At 40.7% G+C, this 24,983-nt stretch overlaps 1 protein-coding gene across 1 annotated transcript in view; it reads right to left on the reverse strand.

Moving 5' to 3' along the window:
* The window catches only part of notch2 (notch receptor 2), a 50,134-nt gene that overhangs the window by 12,846 nt on the left and 12,305 nt on the right, over positions 1-24,983 (reverse strand). The window contains exons 2-18 of the mRNA XM_071487577.1: positions 21,347-21,428; positions 8,736-9,010; positions 7,762-7,969; positions 7,486-7,619; positions 6,946-7,068; positions 5,853-6,086; positions 5,100-5,255; positions 4,821-5,006; positions 4,158-4,271; positions 3,866-3,979; positions 3,413-3,646; positions 1,875-1,985; positions 1,527-1,719; positions 998-1,143; positions 773-886; positions 532-648; positions 218-370 (exon numbers count right to left, since the gene is read on the reverse strand). Of these exons, the coding sequence (XP_071343678.1) occupies positions 218-370; positions 532-648; positions 773-886; positions 998-1,143; positions 1,527-1,719; positions 1,875-1,985; positions 3,413-3,646; positions 3,866-3,979; positions 4,158-4,271; positions 4,821-5,006; positions 5,100-5,255; positions 5,853-6,086; positions 6,946-7,068; positions 7,486-7,619; positions 7,762-7,969; positions 8,736-9,010; positions 21,347-21,428 (2,694 nt within the window). The remainder of the gene's footprint in view (positions 1-217; positions 371-531; positions 649-772; positions 887-997; positions 1,144-1,526; positions 1,720-1,874; positions 1,986-3,412; positions 3,647-3,865; positions 3,980-4,157; positions 4,272-4,820; positions 5,007-5,099; positions 5,256-5,852; positions 6,087-6,945; positions 7,069-7,485; positions 7,620-7,761; positions 7,970-8,735; positions 9,011-21,346; positions 21,429-24,983) is intronic.

A 24,983-nucleotide genomic window follows, 5' to 3' on the forward strand; every position in this document is an offset into this window, starting at 1 on the left:
TCCAACAACTGTCTGGCAAAAATATCCTTGTTTTAACAAGACAGGGGACTGTCTCAGGGGACTTTCTATGATGCTTTCTCCTGCTTCCAGTCTCCAATGATACATCAAAGAACATTACAAAGGTGTCATAATCACTGGCATCATAAATGCAGAGGTGCAGGTTCCATTGGGTGTGTACAGCCATTAAGGTGACAGAATTAGCTGAAGAGAAACTCACGTGATGAGCAGTCATCAATGTCTGTCTGACAGTTGTGTCCGCTGTATCCAGATGGACATTTACATGTGTAGCTGCCTTGGTTGTTCATGCAATGACCACCATTTTTGCATGGGTTGTTATTGCATTCATTCACATCCTCACTGCAGCGCTGACCTACACAATGGTGAACAAGCAAACATTAGTACAGGATCAATTTCGCAGTAATAAATAGCTGTGGATATGACTACTCTCAGGCACACTGTTTCATAGTTACCCTCAATCAACTCAATCAGTCAGACACATAAAAACTCAGTATCCCGCAGACATGTACGTACCTTGCCAACCAGTGGGACACCGACAGGTGTAAGATGTGTAGTCTGCTGATGGATGACACACTCCTCTCTCACATGGATGAGAGGCACAGGGAACCTGTTCCACCTCACAGTGTTTACCTATTTCAACATTGCACACATTTTTAATAATGATTAAGACAGTGAATAAACAGCTGTGCAAAACTGATATTCAGAGGGGCACTACAAAGACTGTTATTGCAGGTGGAAATGTGGTATCGCTGACCTGTGAATGGTGGACTACATTGGCAGATGTAACTATTGACTCCATCTATACAGAGGCCTTGGTTTATACAGGGCCCAGATGCACATTCATCTATGTTCTTCTCACAGTTCACACCTGAAGCAAAGGTGACAGATTTCTTCAGTGCTGTTACTTCTTCTGATTGCTCAGTAATACATTTTAAAAACTTCTATCATGAAATACAACAATTATTATTAGTGTTATTACCTTTGAATCCAGGTTGGCACACACAGGTGTAGCCATTATGTCGGTCCAAACATGTGCCACCATTTTGGCAGGGGCTGGGCTGGCACTCATCTTTTTCCTGGTCACAGTGCTGTCCCACCCAGCCAGCTTCGCACTCACAACGGTACCTTTACACAAACGAAAGGCCAGCATGAGTTCAAAATGTGAAATTAGCCAATAACAGCCATCATAATAGCAGGCTGTTGTCTCCAGCATCAGTTCCAGCAGTTCAATAAAGGCTAATACTTGGATTATTGATGACTTTATATAACATAATATTCCAACTCCAGGGGACCTCAACATCTCAACAGAGTAAAGGAATACACTATAAAATATGGGGAAAAATAACTTGACTGTTGGCCCAACTGTTGCTTCACCTTAAGGATCTTTTGAATTCCCAGATACACTATATAACTGGTGTATGTTAGCTCACATTCAAGGGTTGGATTTGATAAAAAGAGACGGATTTCCAAAGATAAAACTTCAGAGAAGCAGTATAAGGTCAACGTACTCATGTTGCTGTTCAATACATTGTCCATGCACACAAGGCTGAGGAGCACAGTGGTCTGTCCCAGAGAGGCACAGTGGGCCGTGTGTGTTGGGTGGGCACATACAGAGGAACCCGTTGACCTTATCCACACAGGTTCCCCCACTCATGCATGGGTTTGAGTTACACTCGTTGATCTCCACATCGCATTTAACTCCTGTTAAAGAACAATTCAAAGGGGTTTTGATTGTATCAAAAGCAGACATTTGATTGATATATTGATCTAAGTATTCTGTTATTGTAACCTGCTTCATTTCTGAAACATTTTATACTGTTCTCACATTGATTTTACCAGAATTTAGCAAAACATACCTGTATATCCTGAGTTGCACACACATTTGTACTCGTTAATGCCATCCTCGCACTTTCCGTACTCACAGGGGTTGCTGGCACAGTCATCTGTATTGATCTCACAGTTTACCCCTGAGGAAAAAAATACATGTAGTTTCGCATATAGAGTAGTCAGGTTATATACTTCACAATTTTTTCTGACTGTATAATGTTTGCTGAGATTTAAAAGTAGGACAACAAAAACCCCTGTCACACTTTTGGCCTTAGTTAGTAAGTAGATGCATTGGAGGTGAAGTCGATTAAACAGCTGTTACAAAATGAAAAAACAAAACAAAAAAACTTAGGGTCTTAGGGAGTCTTTCTCCACCAGGGGGGAGTGAGACTACATATAAATGAAGTTAAGCAACAAATGGTATGTTAACAAAAATGGAGACAGACCTGTACAGCAGAGGAATACAAGTATGTCATAAGCAAATGACATGAGAGGCACAAATAGTGGGAGTGGGAGAAAGCAAGAGAGGGACAAAGAAGGAGGAACAGAAGGAGGGAGAGAGAAGAAAACTGGACAGAGAGTGAACAAGGCACATCAAAGAAGGGGAAGTGAGGGAAAGAAACCTGAAAGTGAGACCTGGTGATCTGATGCCAGTTTTGGTAAAGTAAGTGCAGTACAGACCCCAGTACCAGGCCTCAGGGTGATACAATATGCTGAACTGATTTTACTAATCCACACAGCAATGTGGGGTAGCACCGATCGACCCAGACTTGTGACTGCTAACACACATGTTGAGTGCTCTACACTTTTCAATACACTGAAAGTCATACAGGAAGCTCTAGGTGAGGGGGGTGGGGGCTTTACATTCAATTCAAAAAGTTCTCTCAAAACAAGAAAACTCTCAGGAGAACATCAATTCTGAATAATTTGGTGAGCAGATTAATTAGAATGACTAAGATTTAGATTCTTTCAAAAAAAGATCCTGTAGAGATAATTTGCCCTCTGGTGACAAATGGTTAAGTGTGAGAGGAACTAAAACTCATACAATGTTTAGAGTTGATAGTTCAGTTTATATGGTTACTATAGCAGCCACATGTCAAGCAGTGCAGAGCTTTTTTCAAAACTGTATAAAAGTCAGAGCAGCACACACTATTTTGAAGGAGAAGGTGGCTCAGATGAAAAGACACATTAACCATTCTGATGATTGTATTCATCTGTACATCAATCACATGGGCACTCACACCAGTCTGATGGGTGTTTCAGAGTGACTTGTTATCACTGTTTGCACACAAGGTAACTTTTTTCTCAATGAATAATGCTGCCACCCAGAGCTGTTGTACATCTGCTTCCATCATGTCTGTTACGAGGAAGCTGGATTTCTCGCAAGCAAGAATTAATCTTGCCAGGCTCCAAGCTTTTCATTTGTGGCTGAACCACAGTGGTTCGGACCAATCAGATGAGGGAGGAACTGCTGGCAGCTGCATAGGCTTGTCTTAGGTGTGATGACAGTAATAATAACTAATATCTCAATCTTCAGGCAATAACTTTTAGCACACTTAGTACTTACCTGTAGTTCCTAGTGGGCAGTTACATTGGTAAGCATTGACCAGGTCGATGCACCGTCCTTGGTTCTGACAGGGGTTGCTGTGACACTCTTGGACCTGGATATTGCAGATGGAGCCTGTGTATCCAGGATAGCAATCACAGGAGAAGGTGGCAATGCCATCTTTACACTGACCATGGTGGCATGGCTCTGGCACACAGTCATTGATGTCCTCGTCACAAAGTAGACCAGTGAAGCCTAGGAGAAAATATTTCTTCTTAGAAAAATAACCAAAGCCATTGCATCATCAACCATGTGACGATTTCAGATTATTTTCTGGTCAAATAGGACATGGGGTTTAAAGTAATACACTCTACCATTAGCTGGCTCAACTGGCTAATCTAATATGCTGGCTCAACAACTAAGAATTAGTACCATGCTCTTTCACCTCAACTTAATATGCATATTCTCTTTTACCTTCAGCACATTCACAATCATATCCGTTGGGTCGGTCAATACACTTGGCCCCGTTTAAACAGGGTGTGCTGGAGCACTCATCAATGTCAATCTGGCACATTTCACCACTGAAGCCTGAAAACAGAACACAGAACAACATGATGAACATAGTAACAATACATTGGAGATACATTAAATACAGTGAAGACCAGATTGAAAACAGTTAGGACAACACAAGCAAATTCATTTTCACTTCATGAGTGGATAGACATCAAACAGAAAAATACATAAACGTAGCTTCATGTGTACCAACCTGCTGGACACTCGCAGACAAAGCGGCTGACCTGGTCCAGACATTTACCCTGGTTCAGACAAGGAGAGCTGAGACACTCATCCACGTCTATCTCACAATGAGTCCCCTCAAATCCTGCATGAATGGAGAGAAACAAGTTTTTATTATTTCTAAGGAGGTTATGTTTCCTGTCCCATTTCTCTGCAGTTTCTCAACAGGTTATTTAAACCTACAAGTTTCAGCCACCTAAGTTATTACCTCTACCATGGAAATTGTGTATATGTTTCTACTTTAAACACTGCAACATTGTTTTTTAAAAACATGTTCACTATTCTCTCATGATTTACTGTACTTCCTTGAATGAAAAGAATGTAGCACATGAATGGCATCATTGTGCATCTCGTGCACTTTTATCCAGGTCCGGAACATCTGGATTTAGATGCAAATTAGATTTTTTCAACAATTATTAAAGCAAATAAAGAGGGTTATGTAGTCTTGGTGGTTATGTCTTCTCTGAGTGCTTTCTAGTAATTAATATTGTATTATTATCCTGAACCTTTACCTAACAATAAAACACTGAAAAATAGGGACAATTTGAAATGCTGCACTTTTTTAAAGCTCATCTGGATGTCTGCTGATATTTGTTAAAATGCAAGGTAATGTATGATTTATCCAGAAATGTACCAGGCATGCAGATGCAGGTGTAGTCCCCAATGCGATCCAGGCATGTGCCGTCGTTCTGGCAGGGGCTCGAAGCACACTCGTTGACATCTTGTTCACAGCGCGGCCCAGCGTAACCCCTTACACAGTTACAGGTGAAGGAGCCATCAGTGTTCACACACTGACCACCGTGCTCGCAAGGGTTGGTACCTGAGGGCGAGGAGGAAAAGGTTTGAAGACTGAACTGAGATAATGGATGTTTTGTATGTACAGAAGTTGAAGAGGGGCAGCGTTCTTTCTCACCAATGCTGCATTCGTCCCTGTCGATGTTGCAGGTGGTGCCTACATATCCAGGTGGACAGTTACAGTTGAACATGCCACTGATGGGGTTGGTGTCACAATGAGAGCCCTCTCTACAGGGGTTGCTGATACATGCATCATCTCTATGGCACAGCAAACCTGAAAAGAAAAACATGTTACTAAGGAATGAGCGAAAACAATTTGATCAATTGTGGGATTGATTTGATTCTAATGCAAAGATTCCTCATCTGTGCTTGGGCACAAATGGCCCTAAAGAATCTCTAAGAAAAACAAATTCAATGCTCATTTGCTACTGGCGAGAAGTTTATTTTTATGGCAAGGCTTCAAACCTGCAGGCTGGAAGTGTGAATCTATTTTGTGGTATAACTGGTGGATTTGACTGTTTGACATTGAAACACATTCGGTGGCTTTTCCTTGAGGAAAAAGCTGTGATGAATATAGTGAAATTATCTGCTTAGGAAACTCTTTCAACTGTAAGTAATCAATAAGAAAGAAAATATACAGTTTCAGTGTGGACACCAATACTTATTTAATATTCTGTATATTTAACAACTGTTAACATTTTTTGTTTTCCTTTTTTCAGTTGTAAGCATTAACATAATATCTAAACAGAAGTATGGATCTATGGCAGAGAGCAACAGCATTTCTATTTTGTCTTAAATCACATTATATCTTGAATGTATTTCAGGGTTTGGTGTAAAAATGTCTGCATGTGGTTTCCCACTACTGGCCCACCTGTCTTTCCATGAGGGCAGACACAGATAAAAGAGGCAACGCGGTCGATGCAGGTGGAGCCTGGGCTGCATGCAGCTGTAGCACAATCATCAATGTTTTCAGAGCAGTCTGGGCCACTCCAGCCATTAACGCACACACAGACGTAGCTACCAATGAGGTTGCTGCAGGTACCACCATTCTGGCAAGTGTTTGGCTGCAAACGGCACTCATCAACATCCTCTGTACAGTGCTGACCTGTGGAGGGGCAGGGAGGAGGAAATAAAGCGGAGGGAGAAAAATTAAACAAATGAAGTTAATAGCATAATACAACATACCTCAGTGGGTAACCTCATGGGTTTCTGGAGGAGAAATCTTTTAGATTTTTGAGATGTTTTCCATCTTATTTTGAAAGCTCTGCTTTTGCAGACATTGAAAATGTACAGTTTAAGAACAATATTTATCCAGAGTGGCAATTTCTAAATGCCCTGGTTTAGCATCACATTGGCTTTGCTTCCCCTGGTTGGATTAGTGCTACATGAACTCAGACAGGCCCGAAGAAGCTGATGTGTGCATGTTTGTTTTGTAACCGAAATGCCTGTGTACACCCTGTGTAATATACGTACCTCAGAAATACAGAGAGAAAGGCATCAGAAGAATGGTAGGAAATATGACATCAAAACAGACAACATGAAAGGATGCAAGCTATTATTACTGATCACAGCACAAACATTTATTCCATCTCACTGCTCAACCAGCACACAGGGAAAAGAAGACTCAACAGCAGAAAAGCCATTTCCTAATGATATGATCGTGAAGTTTAGAAAATGAAAGAGTACAAAGGCAAATGATTTCATTTTAAAAATATGACAGATGACGTGTGAAATACATAATACTGCTTTTTTAACGCTTCAATATGTTTAAGGTCATCTTCAGCCACAGATAATATTCATACACTTGAGGATAACCCATGATATCTTGCATGGATTTGAGGCAGTGGGATGGTAACTCCATGTACTGTACTACAGTGAAAACCACAGCAATGGTGGTCAAACACAGAGTATAATAGTGGTCATAGAAACACATAAGCAAAAAATCATACACATATATCTCTTACCAGTCCACTCTGGAGGGCACTGACAGTTGTAGGTGTTGACTCCATCCATACAGGTTCCTCCATTGGCACACTGATGACCGGGGCAGTCATCAATGTTGTTCTCACAGTTAGTCCCATTGAAACCTTGAACAAATGAAAGAGCATTCATTTAATTTCCATTGGGATGATATGCAATCAAATGCGTAGGTTTTAGTATGATATCCTCTGGTGTACATTAGTATTCATGTCCTGGTAATGTATAAACCGCAGTTGTGTGTGTGCCTGTTGTGTGTTTCTACTTACAAACTGTATCAAACTGACAGCACAGTGTGTCTATACAACACAGCCAGCAGGATCAGACTGTTTGCACCTCAAACAACATAATGTAACAATTCTGAATCTCTAACCTACATTCATTTCTAGATAAATACCAGCTACAGTGTCACTCCTTTTCTCTTCCTACATTCAATATTCTTCTCTCTCTCCCTCTCTGGTTCAAATCCGATTAAGCTTATACAAGATGAACAGAAGTTTAGTCTTTCAGAATGTGAATCCTCCTACCTGGAAGGCAGTGGCAGGAGTAGCTGGTTTCTGAGTTCTGGTGGCAGGTGCCTCCATTCAGGCACGGTGAAGGAGAGCACGGGATGTATGAGCTTTCACAGTGTCGGCCTGTAAACCCCGGGGCACAGATGCACCTGTAGCAATGGAAAGAGTCAGTTTCATTTCATTCAGTCTTGACAGAATGAAAATATTCTGTACATTTCTAGTAGTCAAATTGTAGTAGTTTTAATTGTCCAGAAAATTTCCCAGTTGGGTTACTATAATCTAGATTCTCACTTGTAGGAGCCTGGGGTGTTGACGCACACTCCTTCATTCTGGCATATAGAGGGTGTGGCGGCACACTCATTTGTGTCATTAAGGCAGCGAGGACCTGTGTAGCCTGGAGGACAGGAGCATGTGTAGCTACCAGCAGACGGGCAGCTGCACTTTCCACCGTTGGCACAGGGACTAGAGAGACAGCTGTCTTCATACTCACACCGTTGTCCTGAAAATGTAGAGGAAGGAGAGGACAAAGAGCTGAGCATTAGTGCTTCTGATTTCCTTTGTGTAATTTGACAATGTGGGCACCTCTGGACAAATATGGGTTACATAACAGTGGAAAAGTAATGTGCAATGATCGGTGTGTATTTGTGCTTATCAACAACACTTCTTATCACAGTTTATGTCCTTGTTCATGATACAGTCAGTACATATTAGACATACACTTGTCTAGAGGACACTTTAGGCCTTCTCTAAAAATGTGTTCAGTTATCACACATCACCAAACCTTTAAGGATTTTTCACCTTGTGGATCCATAACTTGTGGATCAAAACACCCTAATCGACAATTGTGGGATATATGTAGCAGACTTGTTTTAATTTGAGCAGTAAGAGCAGAAAACACTGCTGAAATACAGTTAGGCATTTTTTTTAATTTTAAGCAATGTTTAAAAATATCTGCACATAGATCTGGACCCACTTGTTCCTTGCCTCATGGTCTAACTTTTAATTAAATTTAATTTTCTTTGTAAAGTTTTGAGATATCCTGCTAACAGACAAGCAGGACCAAAAATTTAACACCCCTAGTGGAAGCAATAGAAGATGCCTGACAGTGTTAGCGTAAAATAATCTGCTTAAAAACTGCAATGCAAAAACAGTTACAAGGTATTAGAAGTCTTTACAAGTGTATATGATTCAGAGTGTTTAAAACTACATAATTGTTGTGGTGACAGACAGAAGTCAGACTTCCCGAGAGAAAAACACTGTCTCACCTGTCCATCCTCTGGCACACTCGCACTTGTACTTGTCGAGGGAGAGCAGGGTGCAGACACCTCGGTTGGCACAGGGGTTGTTTGGGTAACACGTGGAGTTCTGGGGAGTTTGGCAGTGCTGATCCGTGAAGCCAAGAGGGCAGTTACAGGTGGCACTGCCTGGTACAGGTACACCAGCTGACATGGACACTGAGCAGTTCCCTCCATTCAGGCAGTAGTCAGGTTGACAAGGGTCCTTGTGGTGGCAGTACTCCCCCAGGAAGCCAGGTGCACACCTGGACAAACACGCAAAAACCCGTCAATGCAGATGATGAAGTTGAAAGATGAGTTAAACAAATAGACAAGTATCTATGTGTGTTTTCTTGTCAGTGAGACAAACAAACAAAACAAAAGAGTGAGTTTCAGTCAGGTGGATGTATGCACCACATCAGACAAACGCTGCTGAGAGCATTGATATCTGAGAGTGACGTCTGCACACGTGTCCTGTAGTACACACACACAACAAAGAAACTAATGAACCTGCACAAGTAAACACTACTGGCTAATACACAGTCTTGCCACTGCCGTATAGTAATCTAAACAATAGTATGTGGGGAACCACAACCCTAAGTAGGAGTATTAGCAAAATGTCTGGTCAGGCATACAGCGAACTAGTTGTTCAGTTACTTCAAATACCAAACCATATGGTAAATGATGAATGGATTGCATTCATTTAGTGTCTGTATCCCAAGAGACATATGGAGCTATTTACAGTGAAAGGCCTCATGCTCAACAGTTTTCACTCACACACATTCATATGGCCATGAGATGCTGGACAGAATGAATTGGGGCTTTGGCATCATGCTCAAGTATGATAAGGATAATTTTGACATGTTGTTAAGATGAGACAAGAATTAACCATTAACTCTTTGATCACTGAACGAACTGCTCTGAACCCTGAGCTGTTGCCCCATAAACCCTGCTAAGAGAAAAGGAGGAAGCTACGCTTGGTAGAGGGGTTAAACCGGGGTTAGTGATGGACAAGAAGAAGTTCAAAAGCAGAAGGATGTGAGGTGGAGTCATCTGGAAGTTGTTGACTGAGGCCTGGTAGAAACTAAAAACAACAAGCAGAAAGCACCAGAAATGATCTAACACAACAGATTAACAGATAAACAATCTTCCTGCCAAAAGATCATTAGTGCAGTCATTATCTATATCTATATCCATCATAATCTATATAGGTGAGGAACTTCTCTTGACAACTGCAAGTTGTTCACAAAGAATTGTTAGGTATGAGACTGAAAGAAAAGCAACACTTCACATCTGACATCATGACTTATTACCACATTTGGTCTACAAATCATGTGCTTGTCTGTTTTTTCCTCTCCTTGTTCATTACCCATTTCTTTCGATTTCTCTTCTTTGTCAGTACAGTGATTCAGCTGCATGCTGAGCAGTGGGTAGGAAATTGCTATATTACACAATGTGTCCACCAGGGATCTCACCAGAGACCATGTTCCCTTCGTCACTTTCTATTCCTCTGTTTTTTCTCAGTCCCTCCTACTTTCACTCACCACTTCTCTATGTATGACAGTACTTGGTCAGGGGTTTTATTTGTTACTGAGCAAAAATGCCAATGGTCAGGTTATTTCCTGTGTATACGTTTTTGATCAGCCTTTTGTCACATAGTGAGTGTGTGTATGACGCATGGCAGACACACCGTCTGGGGACTCTGGGCGACTGAGCAACCTGCTGCCTCTTACACAGGCCTCTAAACCCGCCTCCCTGGAGGGACTCAGGTAACATAATAAGAGGGCAGAAATACAGCACACAGTAACTGACACACACATTCACATGCACAGGCAAACTAATACCCTCTTTCATAAAAATTCTAAATGAAAAATATACTGTATGTATGTATTTTCCAAATAAGCAGACCTGTAAAAACATAAAGGGAAGACGGTAGTTAGAATAAATCTGTGTTATGAGTCATATGAAATGGAGACAAAACAGTGGAGATTGGAATTAGTTGAAATTAATCTCATGCTTACTATCTTTCATTTATTATTGGCCACTCCACCTCAAAGCAGCTTGAAGATATTAGGTTGTGAGCACATGGGAAAGTAGGAGAGTATTGAGAGAATCATGCCAGACAGAAGTTTCACAGATCAATCACATCTGTGATACTTCTGACTGGTATGATGTGTGAGTCACCCACTGTCTCGTCAAATATGACAAACAGCATCTGAAAACAAATTCCCACTCTAGCTTACATATTTCGTTCAAAAATGTACAGTTTATCAAATGTACTGTTATTTACATAAACCAGTCTTTATTTAAATTAATAAACACAATAATATTGTGCAATGTTTCCATTTTTTTTTTTTTTACAGTTAACAATTTGTTTATACTAGGTATGGCATAAATATCTTTACCATCTTCAAGTAAAGGGCAGGTCTGGCAGTATTTTTTATTGTCTACGAATGAATTAATCTTAGTTGTAATAAGTATTGTCTGTGTAGTCAAAGCCTGAAAATAATCCTCCCATAAATGCACCATTTACTCAAATAGAGGAAAATGTGCTTAAAACTTATTCAAAGATGAAAGTATACATTTGCTAAATTGTTTTTTTTACCAACACACCAACAAACATAGAATAATGTCACACATTTCTTTTAAACATACAGTTCATCGCCCTAAAACTTTCTCTAAAAACCTATTTGCGCTTACTTGGAGTGCTGATGAACATACAAACAAGATGGTAAATTAGTGTGTGTGACATTAGTGGTGTGAGATCTTCAAAAAGAATACAAACTTCACCCTCTTTATCTGAGTCCTGTCAGATTAGACATGGCCACCCTCCCTTTTCCCTATCTGTGTCCATAATGCAGCATGTCTGACACGGTAACCCCATACATACCCCAAAACAAATGCCTATTCACAAACACACACATAAATACACACACACACATAGATGTCCCTTGGTCATGATATCACAACAAGACAGCCGTCTTGGGAATTAGGACTGCTCTATTTTCTCCTGGACAACCTCTCCTCCCCCTATCCCAGAGTAATGACACAGCCCTCTGCCCTGTGACATACATCACATTAGCAGGCTGACACACAAAGAACACCGTGTCCAGGTTAATGCCAGGTTTACATTTCACTGGGAACATTTCACACATTTTCACTGTTAAAACTATAGGGAATATGAGACGTATTTGTAAAGTCAAGTAAAGCCACTTCTGAGAGAGGGTGGGGTTTGAAATGTGTGTTTTGTTGCAACGTTTAACCTAATTGTCAGTCTTTTGAGTATGAAATTCAAACATGACTTTATTTACAAGTGATACTTCTTTGTAGCATAAAATAGAACTTCATATTAGTCTAACAACAAAATAACTCAAAGGTGTGATAATTTCTTTTGAAGAGTTGTCTTGCAACTCAACACCATCCTTCAAAAATTATTTGCTATTTAAAGATTTTTGTTAAAATTCAAAAGTGCTGAAAGGAGAGTGGCACTGTAAACTCTATTAATTTCAATCGCTGCTATCTAACCAGTGTTGACAGAACCAAATGCCATGGCGTCAGGAAACGATACCACCCTGTCCTTCAGGTTTCGCTGCCAGATAGAGAGCTCATTATTAGCCTCTGGCTGTATCACCAGAGCCTGAGGCAAACAGACATGGCTGTGCATGATTCACATTATTGTCAGGGAGTGGTGGCTCACTGAGAAAGACATAACCCAACACACTGACACACTAGTATGTCACTGAATACAACACAGGAAGCTGTGTGTTTCTTCTGAAAAATTTTCCTACACACTAGAGAACACAAGCTTGAATTCACACTCAGATGAATGCACCTTGACACCTATACACACACAAAGACAGCTCAGCTTTCATGAACAACACAGCAGAGAGGTTTCTGCAGCCAAACTCATCTATGGGATTCTTTGTTTTGCTCCATGTGGACTTTTTTTCCCTCCTTTTTTCTCCATCCTTCTCCAACTCTGAAGTTTCCTGCAGTCCTTCTTTCCCTCTGTTTCTCACTCCTCCACCTCTCATTTCTAACCCACTCAAAGTGTCAGGTTTCTACAGCTGGTTCACATTAGCGCCCCCATCTCACACACCCCCGCCCCCCTTCTCTCTCTGCACCCCTTGTGTCCTTCATTCTCTCCCTCCTCCTCCTCTACCTCATGCTGACCTCTGCCTGTCCTGGCTGGCCGGAGGGGCTTCAATGAGCAGAGAGGGGTGGATTGATTCTCACTCACTCATGTAATGTCCCCCACCTCCTCCATTCCTAATTCCTATGTCCTGGGCGCCCTTCTCCCCAATTCTTCACTCCCCCCCTTTTTTTGTGCCAATTCTCTCCTCCTACCTCTCCACCTTCCTCTCCCCAACTACAACCACCCCCTCCTCCTCCAGCTGCTATTCTAGTCTCAGCAATGCTTAATAACTCCATCATGGTCTCTCCCTGCAGCCATCAGAGAGTAACAGTGTGAGAAGAGAAAGAGGTAGAGCATAAACCAGCTCACATTTCAATCCCTGGATCATTCCCTGTCTTGGCTGGTGCATAGGTGGTCTATTCACTGTAATATAGTCCTGTGTGTGCATGTATGGTCATCCCAAGCCAAATGAGGAACATGTTAATCTCTTTAGTGTTGTTATGCACGGCTATGCTGCTAGCTTAGTGGTGGAGGAAAACCAGGAACAAAGGATCCTTGGCTTACCAAACTGTAGTAAACAGTGGATAATTTTAAGAGATGTGACCTTCAGGATGTTAGAGATAGACGGAGAAGTTCCTTTAAAAGGTTCTGCTGCCATTTAGACTAACTGCAACTTAGACACACCCAAAAGTCTGGAGAAAGTTCAAATCACAAAACCACAGTCTAGGGCTGGGCAACATGGCATAAATCTAATCACAATCTTCCAACACTGATATACAGTATGTCATGATATAGCAAATGTAGGCAAAATCTTTGATGTTCAAAGTAACTACTAGTGTGAGCCATTAAATGAGACCAAACTCTTCATATGTGTGAATCAAAACTTTCTACAGACATTGTACCACATGGATGATAAGCAGAGATGGACTTTCAGAGTCATATCAGACCCAGAAGTGACACAAACAGGGAAGCACTTTCTAGACCTCAAAGGTGAATGGTGGAGCCTGCTTAAGGGGCTCCCAAGACGGGTTTCTGTGTGACTTTATCTATTCTACTTAAACTCCACATTCATTGCTTTGAGCATTTCTGAACTGAAACAAAAAGGTGAAGAAGTTTTGCATGATTGGTCAGCTGACTAGGCCTTTCTACTTCCTTCCTGTCTCATGTGCAGTCTCCATTACCATTTTCAATAACTATTGTACACAGTCGATCTATAGCAATAGAAACTAAATACAAACAGAAATTTAAAAATGTTCCTCAGTAACACCATCACCTCAAGCCAGCAGGACTATATTAAGGAAGCGTATCAGTGAGCTTATGGCAGAATTCAAACATCCCAAAGAGGCTACTGGCACTATCACAGAATGATAGTGAGTTTTACCAGGTCTTTGCCACATTTCCATGCTGTAAAACCTGTAAGGCCCACAGATCAGAGGGTGCCAGAGATGAGAAGAGGTCTGTTCTCCATTGAAAAAATGAAATGCACCTAAACTGAGAGGAAAAGGTGTATTTAGGGATTCTTTTTTGGGGGATGGAAACTATTACTTCAAAAATTGTTAGCAGCAATGTAGTTTTTGTGAGTTGTAGGTGGATTTTTTGCAACGTCCCAACACTTCTCAGCATAGTTTCTTTTTCGTCTCATTCTCATGGTGAAGAGCAGAGACAGCAAAAATAACATCACAGAAGAGGCGGGCAGAGGGATGTGTAAGGGTGATGTCAAAGTTACACAGACAAAAAAATACACAAGATCAAAAAAGAGGAAGGTGGGTACAGTGACGAGACGAGAGCACAATGAGGTGGAAGTAAAAGCCAAAAAAGTAATGAGAGAGCGAGACATTTTGAGAAATAAGGGAAACCTGGCAGCCAGACTGAAAAGCATCAGTGCAGACAGAATAGAGGGGTGTAGAGCAGGGTGGAGTCTAAACTAGGACCATGTGGTAAAATCTCGGGCTGTGTTTAGAAACATGTTCACAAAGAGTCATCTGAGGAAGCACGGGACCCATTTTCTCCCTGAAAGCTTCTTCTAACCATCTCTCTATGTTGTTCTCTCATTATCCTATTTGTGTGGTTGTTAAAAGTGGAATCTCCAACTATGGTCTGTTGGTCTATAAAAGTTTCTTATCAAGATCTACACTATGCAAAGAACAACCACTGACCGAACAGAAAAGAATATATAATCTAATCTCTCCTATTAGGATCAAGGATAACTAAATTGCTATTGTTTACCAAATATTGCATTTTTGCAGCAGCCCACCCAAAGAGATTTGCTCCCAGCTAATTTCTATTTTATGTCATCGGTTTTTGAGTCATGTGTTTGTGTGGTTCTTTGATGTATTTCATTGATGTTTGTCTGCTGATTATTTAATAATAACTAAAAGTGAATTCAAATTTAATGACAATTAAATGATAGAATCAAACTCACACTGGTCAGAAACTCTTTGTGAAGGAATATGTACAGGGAATATGTGACCTTATGACAAAACAGAGGTACTTTTGACCCCACAGTGTCATCATCAATGTGTGACACAGAGCCACTTATCACCTCACTGTATGTGGGTTTATGGTCTGGTTGCTACATTCCCCACTGTTTTGTAAGACTTCCTCTTTCTGAGAGTGGGGTTTGAATCACCATGCCTCCAAGCAGTGTGTTGTTTGTGTGTTTTACTTTTTATTTGTTTGGTTGTTTGTTTTGTATATATGTTTCTTGTATCACTGTAATTTGAAGAGAGAGTCACATCCCAGCAACCATGCAATATTCACTGCTCTCAGTCTAGTGAGTTGGCACTAGTGCTTAAAGGATTAATCAATTAATCAACTAATCAGTTAGTCAACTGACAATTTTAGTATTTGATTAGTCTTTTAAGTTACTTATCAAGCAACTATGCAAGACATTTGCCAGTTTCAGCTTGTGGGTGGTGATTAGATAAAACAAGCAATTTTAAGACTTCATCTTAGGCTACGTTCACACTACTATGTTTTCATTTTAAAACACAAACTTTTTTGATATGTTTTCGCCTCCCGCCATACTACTCTGGAGTTTTAGAGCCCCGTTTTAGTTTGAAAACTCTGGGGCTGTGTTGCAGTCTGGACAGGCACGTTGGGCAAACGGAGACCTTTGGAAACAATGATGGTAGACACACCAGGTCACTCCCTGATTGGCTCTTATCAGCCCGCAAACCACCAGTAGTGAAAACATGAATTACAAGTGTTACTGACCTTGTTGTCTTTACTCGCAGCTGTTGCTCAATTAAATTTTTCATGTTAACGCTACAACTGCCTTTGCTTTCCTCGTTCATAATATTTTCTGCAACTTATCAGTTGAGTGCACGTGAGAGTATACAATCTGCTTCCTGTTTACACTGGCTCGCGCAGTGTCTGTGAATGGTCACACATGTATGGGTTTTCAGGTGTGTTAGTATGGATGCAGATAGTTTCTCATCTGGATGGAGATTTGTTTATATTGTTTATATTTTAAAACGCTGTTAAAACAAAATGTAGTAGTGTGGATGTAGCCTTGGGTTCTGGGAAACTGTGACGACTGTGAATCAATTAAATGATAAAATAATTGGTAAATCCATGATCAAAATAATCTTAAACTGTAACCGCAATTGGCACTAATGAACAGTTTACTTGTATCATCTTTTTGGGCTCTTAAACACACATTCAAGTGACACGCTGAGCTACATCTCCACCATCCAAATTAAATAATTAATCTAACATGTTAACTGAACTTCAGACCTCTCTCTGCCAGCATGTGAACTTGCTACAGGCTCAAGGTGCCCCTGACTATCCAGAGACACACACACAGACAGAGTACATACACAAGCATATACACAAAGAAACTCTTATCATTGTGGTTCCTGTCCCAACCACATCTACTGTGCTGTTAACTGGGCTGTGGGAATGAGATAAGTCTTTTTGAGGGTGAGACCAGGAAATCACTGCCCTGGGTTCCAATTCCAATTTCCTACTCTAGGGTTTGTTGACTTTAGTTTGGGTCGTATGCCTAATCCAGTTAAAATCTGTGTGAGTGTGTGTAAATGGACTGCACTTATATGGCACTTTTCTTGTCTTATTGACCATTCAAAATGCTTTACACTTTAAGCCACAGTCACACTCAGATCCATACAGCGTTTTTTTCCTACATATACAGCACATTTTACCACATGCACACATTCACACACAGACGTTACACTGGGGGCAATTTGGGGTTCAGTATCTTGCCCACGGACGGAATCAAACTGCTGGCCTTGCAATTAATGGATGACCCACTGTTCGTCTTGAGCCACAGCTGACCCAGCTGTGAGGGTGTAAAACATCTCTCTCTTCCCTCTGTCTTTCCTCTGACATTAGACCTTAATAGGAGATGAGGACATATCGTAACACTGTTCTGTAGTTTCTGTAAGGTGACAGAAAGTGGCTGAGACTGACAACTACAGCAACAAAAGGTCTTAAACAAAGCTCTACAAACACACAGATATGATTGGAAGGTGAAGCAAGTATGAATATTATAAAAGTAAAAGGTTAAGACCTAAAAAATAGTGTCAGAGGCAAATGGAATGATGCTTATACAAAAATAAAGAAACAGTAGAGATTATAGTGAAAAGAGTCTGGGGTTGTGGGAGAAGGATTAAGAGGCCAGGTGAGTTGTGTCCAGAGGCATCTAAATCCCTGAGGCAGTGGGAGGGACTGAGGCATGGATGGATGAGTGACAGTTTGATGAAGGAGGCGTAGCAAGAGGGAAATTACACTCCTCTCTTCGCTCCGCTTCATCCTCGTCTCCCTTCCCCCTTCACCACTGCTCTCTCATCATTAGTAAGGAGTTGTGCTCCAAGGTATTCCTCCTCAAATTACTTGAAAGGAGACATCCTCTTTTCTTTTGGCCCCTTCTCATCCTCTGTCTGCCCAGCAGGCAAATTCTACCTGTCAGATCAAACAGGCAGCAGGTCTACACAACACAGTTACTCTCAGTCCTCACTCTTGAAAAAAAAAGCCTTTTTTAAAAAAAAAAACAAAAAACAAAAACATAAAGTCATGACAGTGACTACAAGAGAAAAAGATAAAGATAGAAAAAAAGAGGCACTGAGAGGGAGGGAGAGTTAATCAGTTTGCACCATGGCCTGACAGCAGACAAAGAGATCTTGTTCTGGGGGAAACAGGGTTTGGACAACATAAAGAGTGTAGTCTCACTCTTTTTTGGACTGCTCAGGTATTAACTCAATGAGTCAGACTCCATGTATGTGATAGGAATCCTCTGTGACCAGCAAACAATGTTTCTGTGCTCTTAGCCAATACCTCATCAAATAATATTTGTGTCCTTTCAGCAGTGATGTAAGTTACAAATACCTAGCATGCAAACTTGTGACATGCACAAATTCAGGTAGAGACACAGACTTAGAGCACACACCTTTTTCTCACACCTAGAGATGATGGCTTGCAGTGTCACCGGTTTGGCAGCTTCCCTACAACCTGCCCTGCAAGGCCGCAGGTCGACCTCTCCCATGTACTTTAACTCTCTCACACAGCATTCTTCGTTACTTAAATGAGACACCCGAGTTTTCTATGCAAGCAAAAATTTATTTTTGCTTGCATAGAAATTTCTGGGAGCTGTCATATTATTAGTATGTGCTACTGTACTGTATGCAAGCACAAAGCTCACACACTTTGGATTTGGAAGATTTCCCTTTCCATTTTCTGTCTCACAATAAATTAAAACTAGAATTACCGCCTTGTGGTTGTATGCTTCCACCATCCAGCCAAGTTGCAAGGAATATCTTTGACATTGAGTCCAAATTAATGTTTGTGCCAAATTTGAAGAAGCTCCCTCAAGGCGTTACTGAGATATTGAGTTTATGAGAATGGAATGGACGGATGTACATATTTAATCAAACAATGGAAAACAGACACATACTTATAACTAGAGTAGCCATGTTTTCCAGAGTTTCCAGGATGTGTGGGAAATCTGCAGAAGATGCACTCAAGGCAAATTGATGATGAGATGCACAGAAGCTCATTCTGTTGCCAATCAAAACAGTGTCCACAGTGGAACGCTTTCTTTACTGATATCAAACAAAAACTATTCTGTCCTCACTTGTTTTATCTGTGATCATTCTTTTTTTTTTATTTCATAAACTGAGAAAAGTTAACATGATGACTCTTGTTCTTCCATCCCACTCAGCATTAAAAACAAGTTGGCTATCTGAAATCTGGGAGGGCCTTAAATGTCTTGAAAAACAGATGTAACTCCACCAGTTGACCACAGTGGTGTCCTAAGCTTGTAATATTAATTGTCAGTTTAATTACAGCTACACCCAGTCTGACCCCAGGCGTGATCCATGTGACATAATTATGCTTGTCTGAGCCAAAAGGCCACAGCGGCTGTTTACTTACAAATGGCTTCCTTTAATATACTGAGGAGATTAATACACACATAATTACATTTTTACACAATGAACCTTTTGACCAGCAGCACAGCGCAAATGGGACCAGACAGACCAGACACAGGCAAGTGTGTGCATTTGTGTGCACAAATATGTGTCTGAGTGTGTGGTTTTTTGTGTGTATCGGTCATGTTTGCCTGTGGATGGCAGAAAAAACTGAATGACTATTTAATCAGTCTAACAGCAGGCCTGCGCTCTGTCAGATGACTCTTCTAAACTGGGAGACTCCTCTGTGTTTGTCTCCAGGGCAAGAGGTCTCTCTACTGTTTTTCTTTTATCATCAACATCATCATTTGATTCAGAGAAAAAAAATACTGACTGGTCAGCTAGGGAGACAGCCTGGCTGAGAAAGACCAAGACTAAAAAGAAGAGAAATCTAATAGTCCCAGACCCCTTAAAACTGAATAATTACTGGTTTTCTAGTGCAAAAAATACACAAAAATTATTACATGTAACATTATTATTTATAATCGCAATTAAATTATAGTAAAAGTAATAAAAACAACATAATAAAAATAAGAGCTAAGAGGATGTGGTAAACTGCTGCAAATTCAGTGTTTTTTCAGAGACACATGCCAGTTAGTATTGGCATAAAGCACTGTTCTACTGGTACTGTATGCCTGTCAGCCCATATTAAAAATACAGCTCTGAATTTGGGTGTGATATTTTTTCCGGGCCTGCTCTTTGAACTCATCTAACCATGACAGTCCAACTGCACTTCCTCAACCTGAGAAAAATTTCCAAAATTGAGAATTGTTTATCTTTAGATAACCTTGAAATGGTCATCCTACCCTAATTTTAAGCACATCTTTACTATTGGCCTAAACCACATGGCCATCACCTGCATCTCACTAGTTCCAAATGCAGCTTCTAACTAACTAGACGCAGCAAGACCACATTACATCACACCCATCTAATCTAATCCTTACTTGTGTATGTATGTGTGTTTAAAAGTGCACATTAAGATCCTCTATTTTAACACCAATTCACTCTCAGTAAAAGATTACTACGATGTATAATGTATGTACTCTCACACACATGCAGATACTATACACAATGAACCTCTTTGCACCTGCAGTGCAATGTCTATTTGACCTTCAATCAGGCAGAGGGAATGTCAAACACTGATTATGGAGCGTTGCTTTCTCCTTCCTTTTTTACAGAAGCAGCAGAATGTTGAAATTCCAAAAACTCTGGGAACAGACACACAGTGTGATTCACATCACATTTGATGAAATATGATCAAGTTCATGAACCAGCTATGTGTGTATTTTCACTGGGAATTTGGCTTGGGAGTGGCAACACAATTATAAAGACAGCTCAGTCTTAATTACAAACTAGGCTAAGCTGTCAGAAAGTGGAAGGCGTACATCACAGAGGCCACTACTCTCCTTTACGCTAAAGCACTTCTCCCTAATGCTCGGATTGCACCACCGGCAGTGGAGGAGGCTTACTTACAGGTTATTTAAAGTTTGCACAATAACGTGGCATGTGCCAGGGGACAAAAGCTATCACTAACATGTGTGGTAACAATTAATATCCCACATGTCATTTTGATTCAGTCAGCCAAGTTTAAGATTGTTTTTCTCCCATCACTTACATAAAGAGGTTAATAAAATGTCTTGTCATCTTCTTGACATCCCCCAGAAACAACAAATCAACTGACAGTAAAATCTGTTGGCAACACTTAGTGCTATTAGTTGTATAGCAACAACAGAGTGTGTAATAAAAACCCCAAAACGTCCCAAATAAGATCTTGGAGGTGGAAGTGTGTGTGTTGGTATTGTTCCCAGTACTGGTGTACTTTGTCAGACAGAGCAGTCTTTTATTCCCCCGTTCATGCCTGAGCAAAACCTTATGGCCCCATGGACAGGCTGGAGTTGATCTAAAAACCCTATTTCTGTACTGGCGTTCACACCAAACAATCCCCCTCATGAGGTGTTTCTATTGCTGTGTTCACATTTTTGTTGCAGTGTTAGGATGACAATATGAGTTTAACTGAAAAAACATGTGCCAGTCAATCTTACCTGCAGTATCCAGTGCCATTAGCATAGGTCAGACATGTGGCATTGTTGACACAAGGCGCTTTATCATCCATACATTGCAGAGCTGCAAGAGACAAGAGATGAGTTAGAGAGTGGACAATCAGAGAGGCACTTCATCTGCTAGATGTTCGGTCAATATTTTAAGTGTGACCAGTTGATTAAATTTTTCAATGGCATTGCTAACTAAGCTAATCAAGCCATTCATTAAACAGATTCAAAAATGTTTGTTTTTACATACTAAAGACAATCTTTACACCTTCAAACAATAAGGAGTTGTAGTTTCAGGAATGTCAGCGTCCTCATCAAAATGCACACATTTGTATATTGCGAAAATGTCACTGTATAGGAGAACCTATGGTCACCCTGCTGCAAATACAACACAACCAAATACACAAACGCGCTGCAAATACACACAACACAACCGGCTGGGACACACTTGCATGGATGTATTATCATTATTACTTTACATCCATGTGCACTTGTTGTTCAATGCTTTTAACTTCAAAAGTCACAAAGCGCTGAACAACAAGTGCATCCCAGCTAGGTTCATCACTTTTTTGTGTCCCCTGGAAACATTTCCACTGTGCTGTGACTATTTGCAGCATGTTGTGTATTTGGTTGTGTTGCAAGTATTTGCAGTGTGTTTGTGTATTTGGTTGTGTTGTGGGTATTTGCAATCTGTTTGTGTATTTGGCTGAGTTGTGGGTATTTGCAGTGTGTTTGTGTATTTGGTTGTTGTGAGAATTTTCAGCACATGTTGTCGAATTGATAAAGATGTTTTCTGTTATGTCTATTTGCATGTGTTTTCTTAAGCTGCAGTGCATTGAACTAGTTATGGTGGTATGGAGTTTCCATCATGTCTTCGTCTAGACTTGCTGTCTCTGGAGACAGATATACATAGATGTCATCTGGCATTATGTGCCTAAAAATAAACATACTATTTATGTATATCAAATAATTACGTATTTATATAACTCAAGAGTCCCTCACAAGCTGGATAGCTTTAGCCTTGCTGCTAAATTTCATAGCTGGCATTGCTCAAAACTCATTCAGGGTTTCCACCAGAATATTGGAGGTGGTACAGAGGTGGTAAGATAACCAGAAAACCCCCATGTGCACTTCCCACCCCTCTGAGGGAACCCTCTATATTTTCTAAAGGTTTTTCCTCCTTCCCCTCATCATTACAGAGAGATCATGCAGAGGGCTTGCCACCTATTTAGCCAACTACGCAAAGCCACCATGAAATCAGCCAGTGGTCAAAGGGTGGCCGGATGGGCGGGCAGAAAAAAATTAGCCTTGATGAAGACAACAAAGCCTGACTATCTCCCTGCCAGTGAGACACTCATAGCCAGACACATCGACCATTGTACAGCTTTCAAACCACCAGAGACACATGGCTCAAGTGGTCTTCACACACACCATACCAGTCCAACAAGCTGAACAGAAGTGTGGTGTTTTCAATCTTTATTTATTAATGTGATATGGTAGCCAAAAGAAGGAAGCCACTGTTAAGTATGAGTAATTAATTAAGCAAAACTACCATAAATCATTGGCATTGTTTATACAAATGCTGCTATATTAATTTTCTTTTATTTATAGGCTCAAGCTGTTTAGGTGGTTATGTGACGTATCCTCACTGCAGATCAGCGCTCTTTTTACAGAAGTGAGGGTAGGTCAGCTGATTTCGAAGAAACGCCAACAATGTCTTTACAAAACAGTCATTGCATTACAGGAAGTGTGTTCAGCAGTGGTGTTACTTCCTGCGCCTAGATTAATCACAGTGTCACCCTAGTTTAGGAGACCTTAAGAAGACACGTTAAACATTATTAACTCTCCTTGTAACAATTTTGTGGTTTTAAAATTTCACACACATAGTTTATTTTCAAGTCCTAAACATACAGGGTCTAGTTTCTGAACTGGTCTGATCAGAGAGAGAGGGCAGACTAATGCCTTAGAGCCAGACTGACAGACATAGTCCATTAGACATGGGGATATCATACATAAACCCCTGTGAAATTCCTAATCCCAACAAGCACGCACACACACACATGCCTCTATGTGCATAGTTGCACAGATATCCACTGTAATAATGTGTGAGTGGATAACAGACTACTGCTGCATTACAAGAGACCACACAATATACTGTGCTATTTTGGGACCATTTCTGTACTAAGCAAGCATACAGTATGCACACTTGCTACAAGTCAGCACACGAAAATCAAGAAATATAAAAGCACAATGCAGAAAATTCATACATATGTGCATAGACATGTGATATAGTGGAACTTTCACTTAATCAATTTTAAGTCCTAATGCAAAATCATGTTTAATCTGTTATTGAATAAATCATAAAAATTACATCAAATTGATTAATAATGAACAGTTAATCAGGGCAGCACTGCAGAGTATGGCAGAATACCTGTGATTGAGCAGATAGCACACATTTGCAAAATCAGCCAAAAAGGAGAAAAGCTGCTGGGGAAGGGCTCTGAGAGGACCAATGTGTTCAACAGGGGTGTTGAAAGAATGGAAGCAAGAGAGCAGAGACTGGAAAAAGCTGCTGACGTCCCCTGACTGCTTTGATGACCTTCCCATACATGCTGTTGTAATGCCAGACGCAATGATCTTACCAGATCTGGGACAGCCTGCCTCCTATTATGCCACTTCAACACACACACACACACACACACACACACAAACAAAATGGGTTTTATGCAAGGTTTGCTGGGCCACTGTGCAGCTCAATATTTAATTCCTGTCAAAGCCAATGTATAGTCGCACAGCGCTTTACCCTCTCTACCATTGTTTCTGTGCCAACCTCTTCAAAGATCACCTGTCTCGATTACTTCAGATCAGTTGCCCTCCCATCTGTGGTCATGGAAGCATTTGAGAGCATCATTCTGTAATACCTGAAATCCTGTACCACCCCACTGATGGACCATATAAATTTGCCATCTCATTCTGTTTACAGACATTGGTACTGCTTTAAACTCCATCAGCCCACTCAAACTCTTATGCCACTGGATTTGGAGCTTCCTGCAGATCAGGCCACAGAGGGGGAAGGTTAATAACTCAACCTTACACCCCCTAACCCTGTGTTGTTTCCCCCTGGCTCTTCTCACTTTACACCACCCACTTCATATCCATGGACAATTCTGAGAAAATAATAAAATACCCAGACATCACAATCATTGTAGGCCTCATCTCTAAATACTAATACTAAAACCCAGTACTGAATTGTGGTCGACCAAGCTGTCACTTGATGCACATGCAATGACCTGCTATAATATAGCCAAACCCTTGGAACTCTGCACTAACTTCTGATGCAAAAATTCAACAACTTCTTTTTTTGTTATTCATCATCTCACTGCGATGCAGGATGGGGCGGTGCAGGAGACACTTCGCTCATGACCTGGACTATAAATCTACATAAGTGCATATATGTGTGACCTGAAGAGACAAGCACACAGGAAGACAAAAAGCCCCTCCCAGCAGATCATCACACAAGGCAATGATCCTTTTAACTTCATTGTTGCAGAAAAAGAAACACCCCACTTATCCAAGAGCATGTTACGTTATAAATTCATGAGGTTATTATAAAGATCAGTTCTATGTGTGA

This window comes from Trachinotus anak, unplaced genomic scaffold, assembly GCF_046630095.1.
Source record: "Trachinotus anak isolate AG129_WGS33_773 ecotype Australia unplaced genomic scaffold, CSIRO_AGI_Tana_v1 ptg000010l, whole genome shotgun sequence".
NCBI lineage: Eukaryota > Metazoa > Chordata > Actinopteri > Carangiformes > Carangidae > Trachinotus > Trachinotus anak.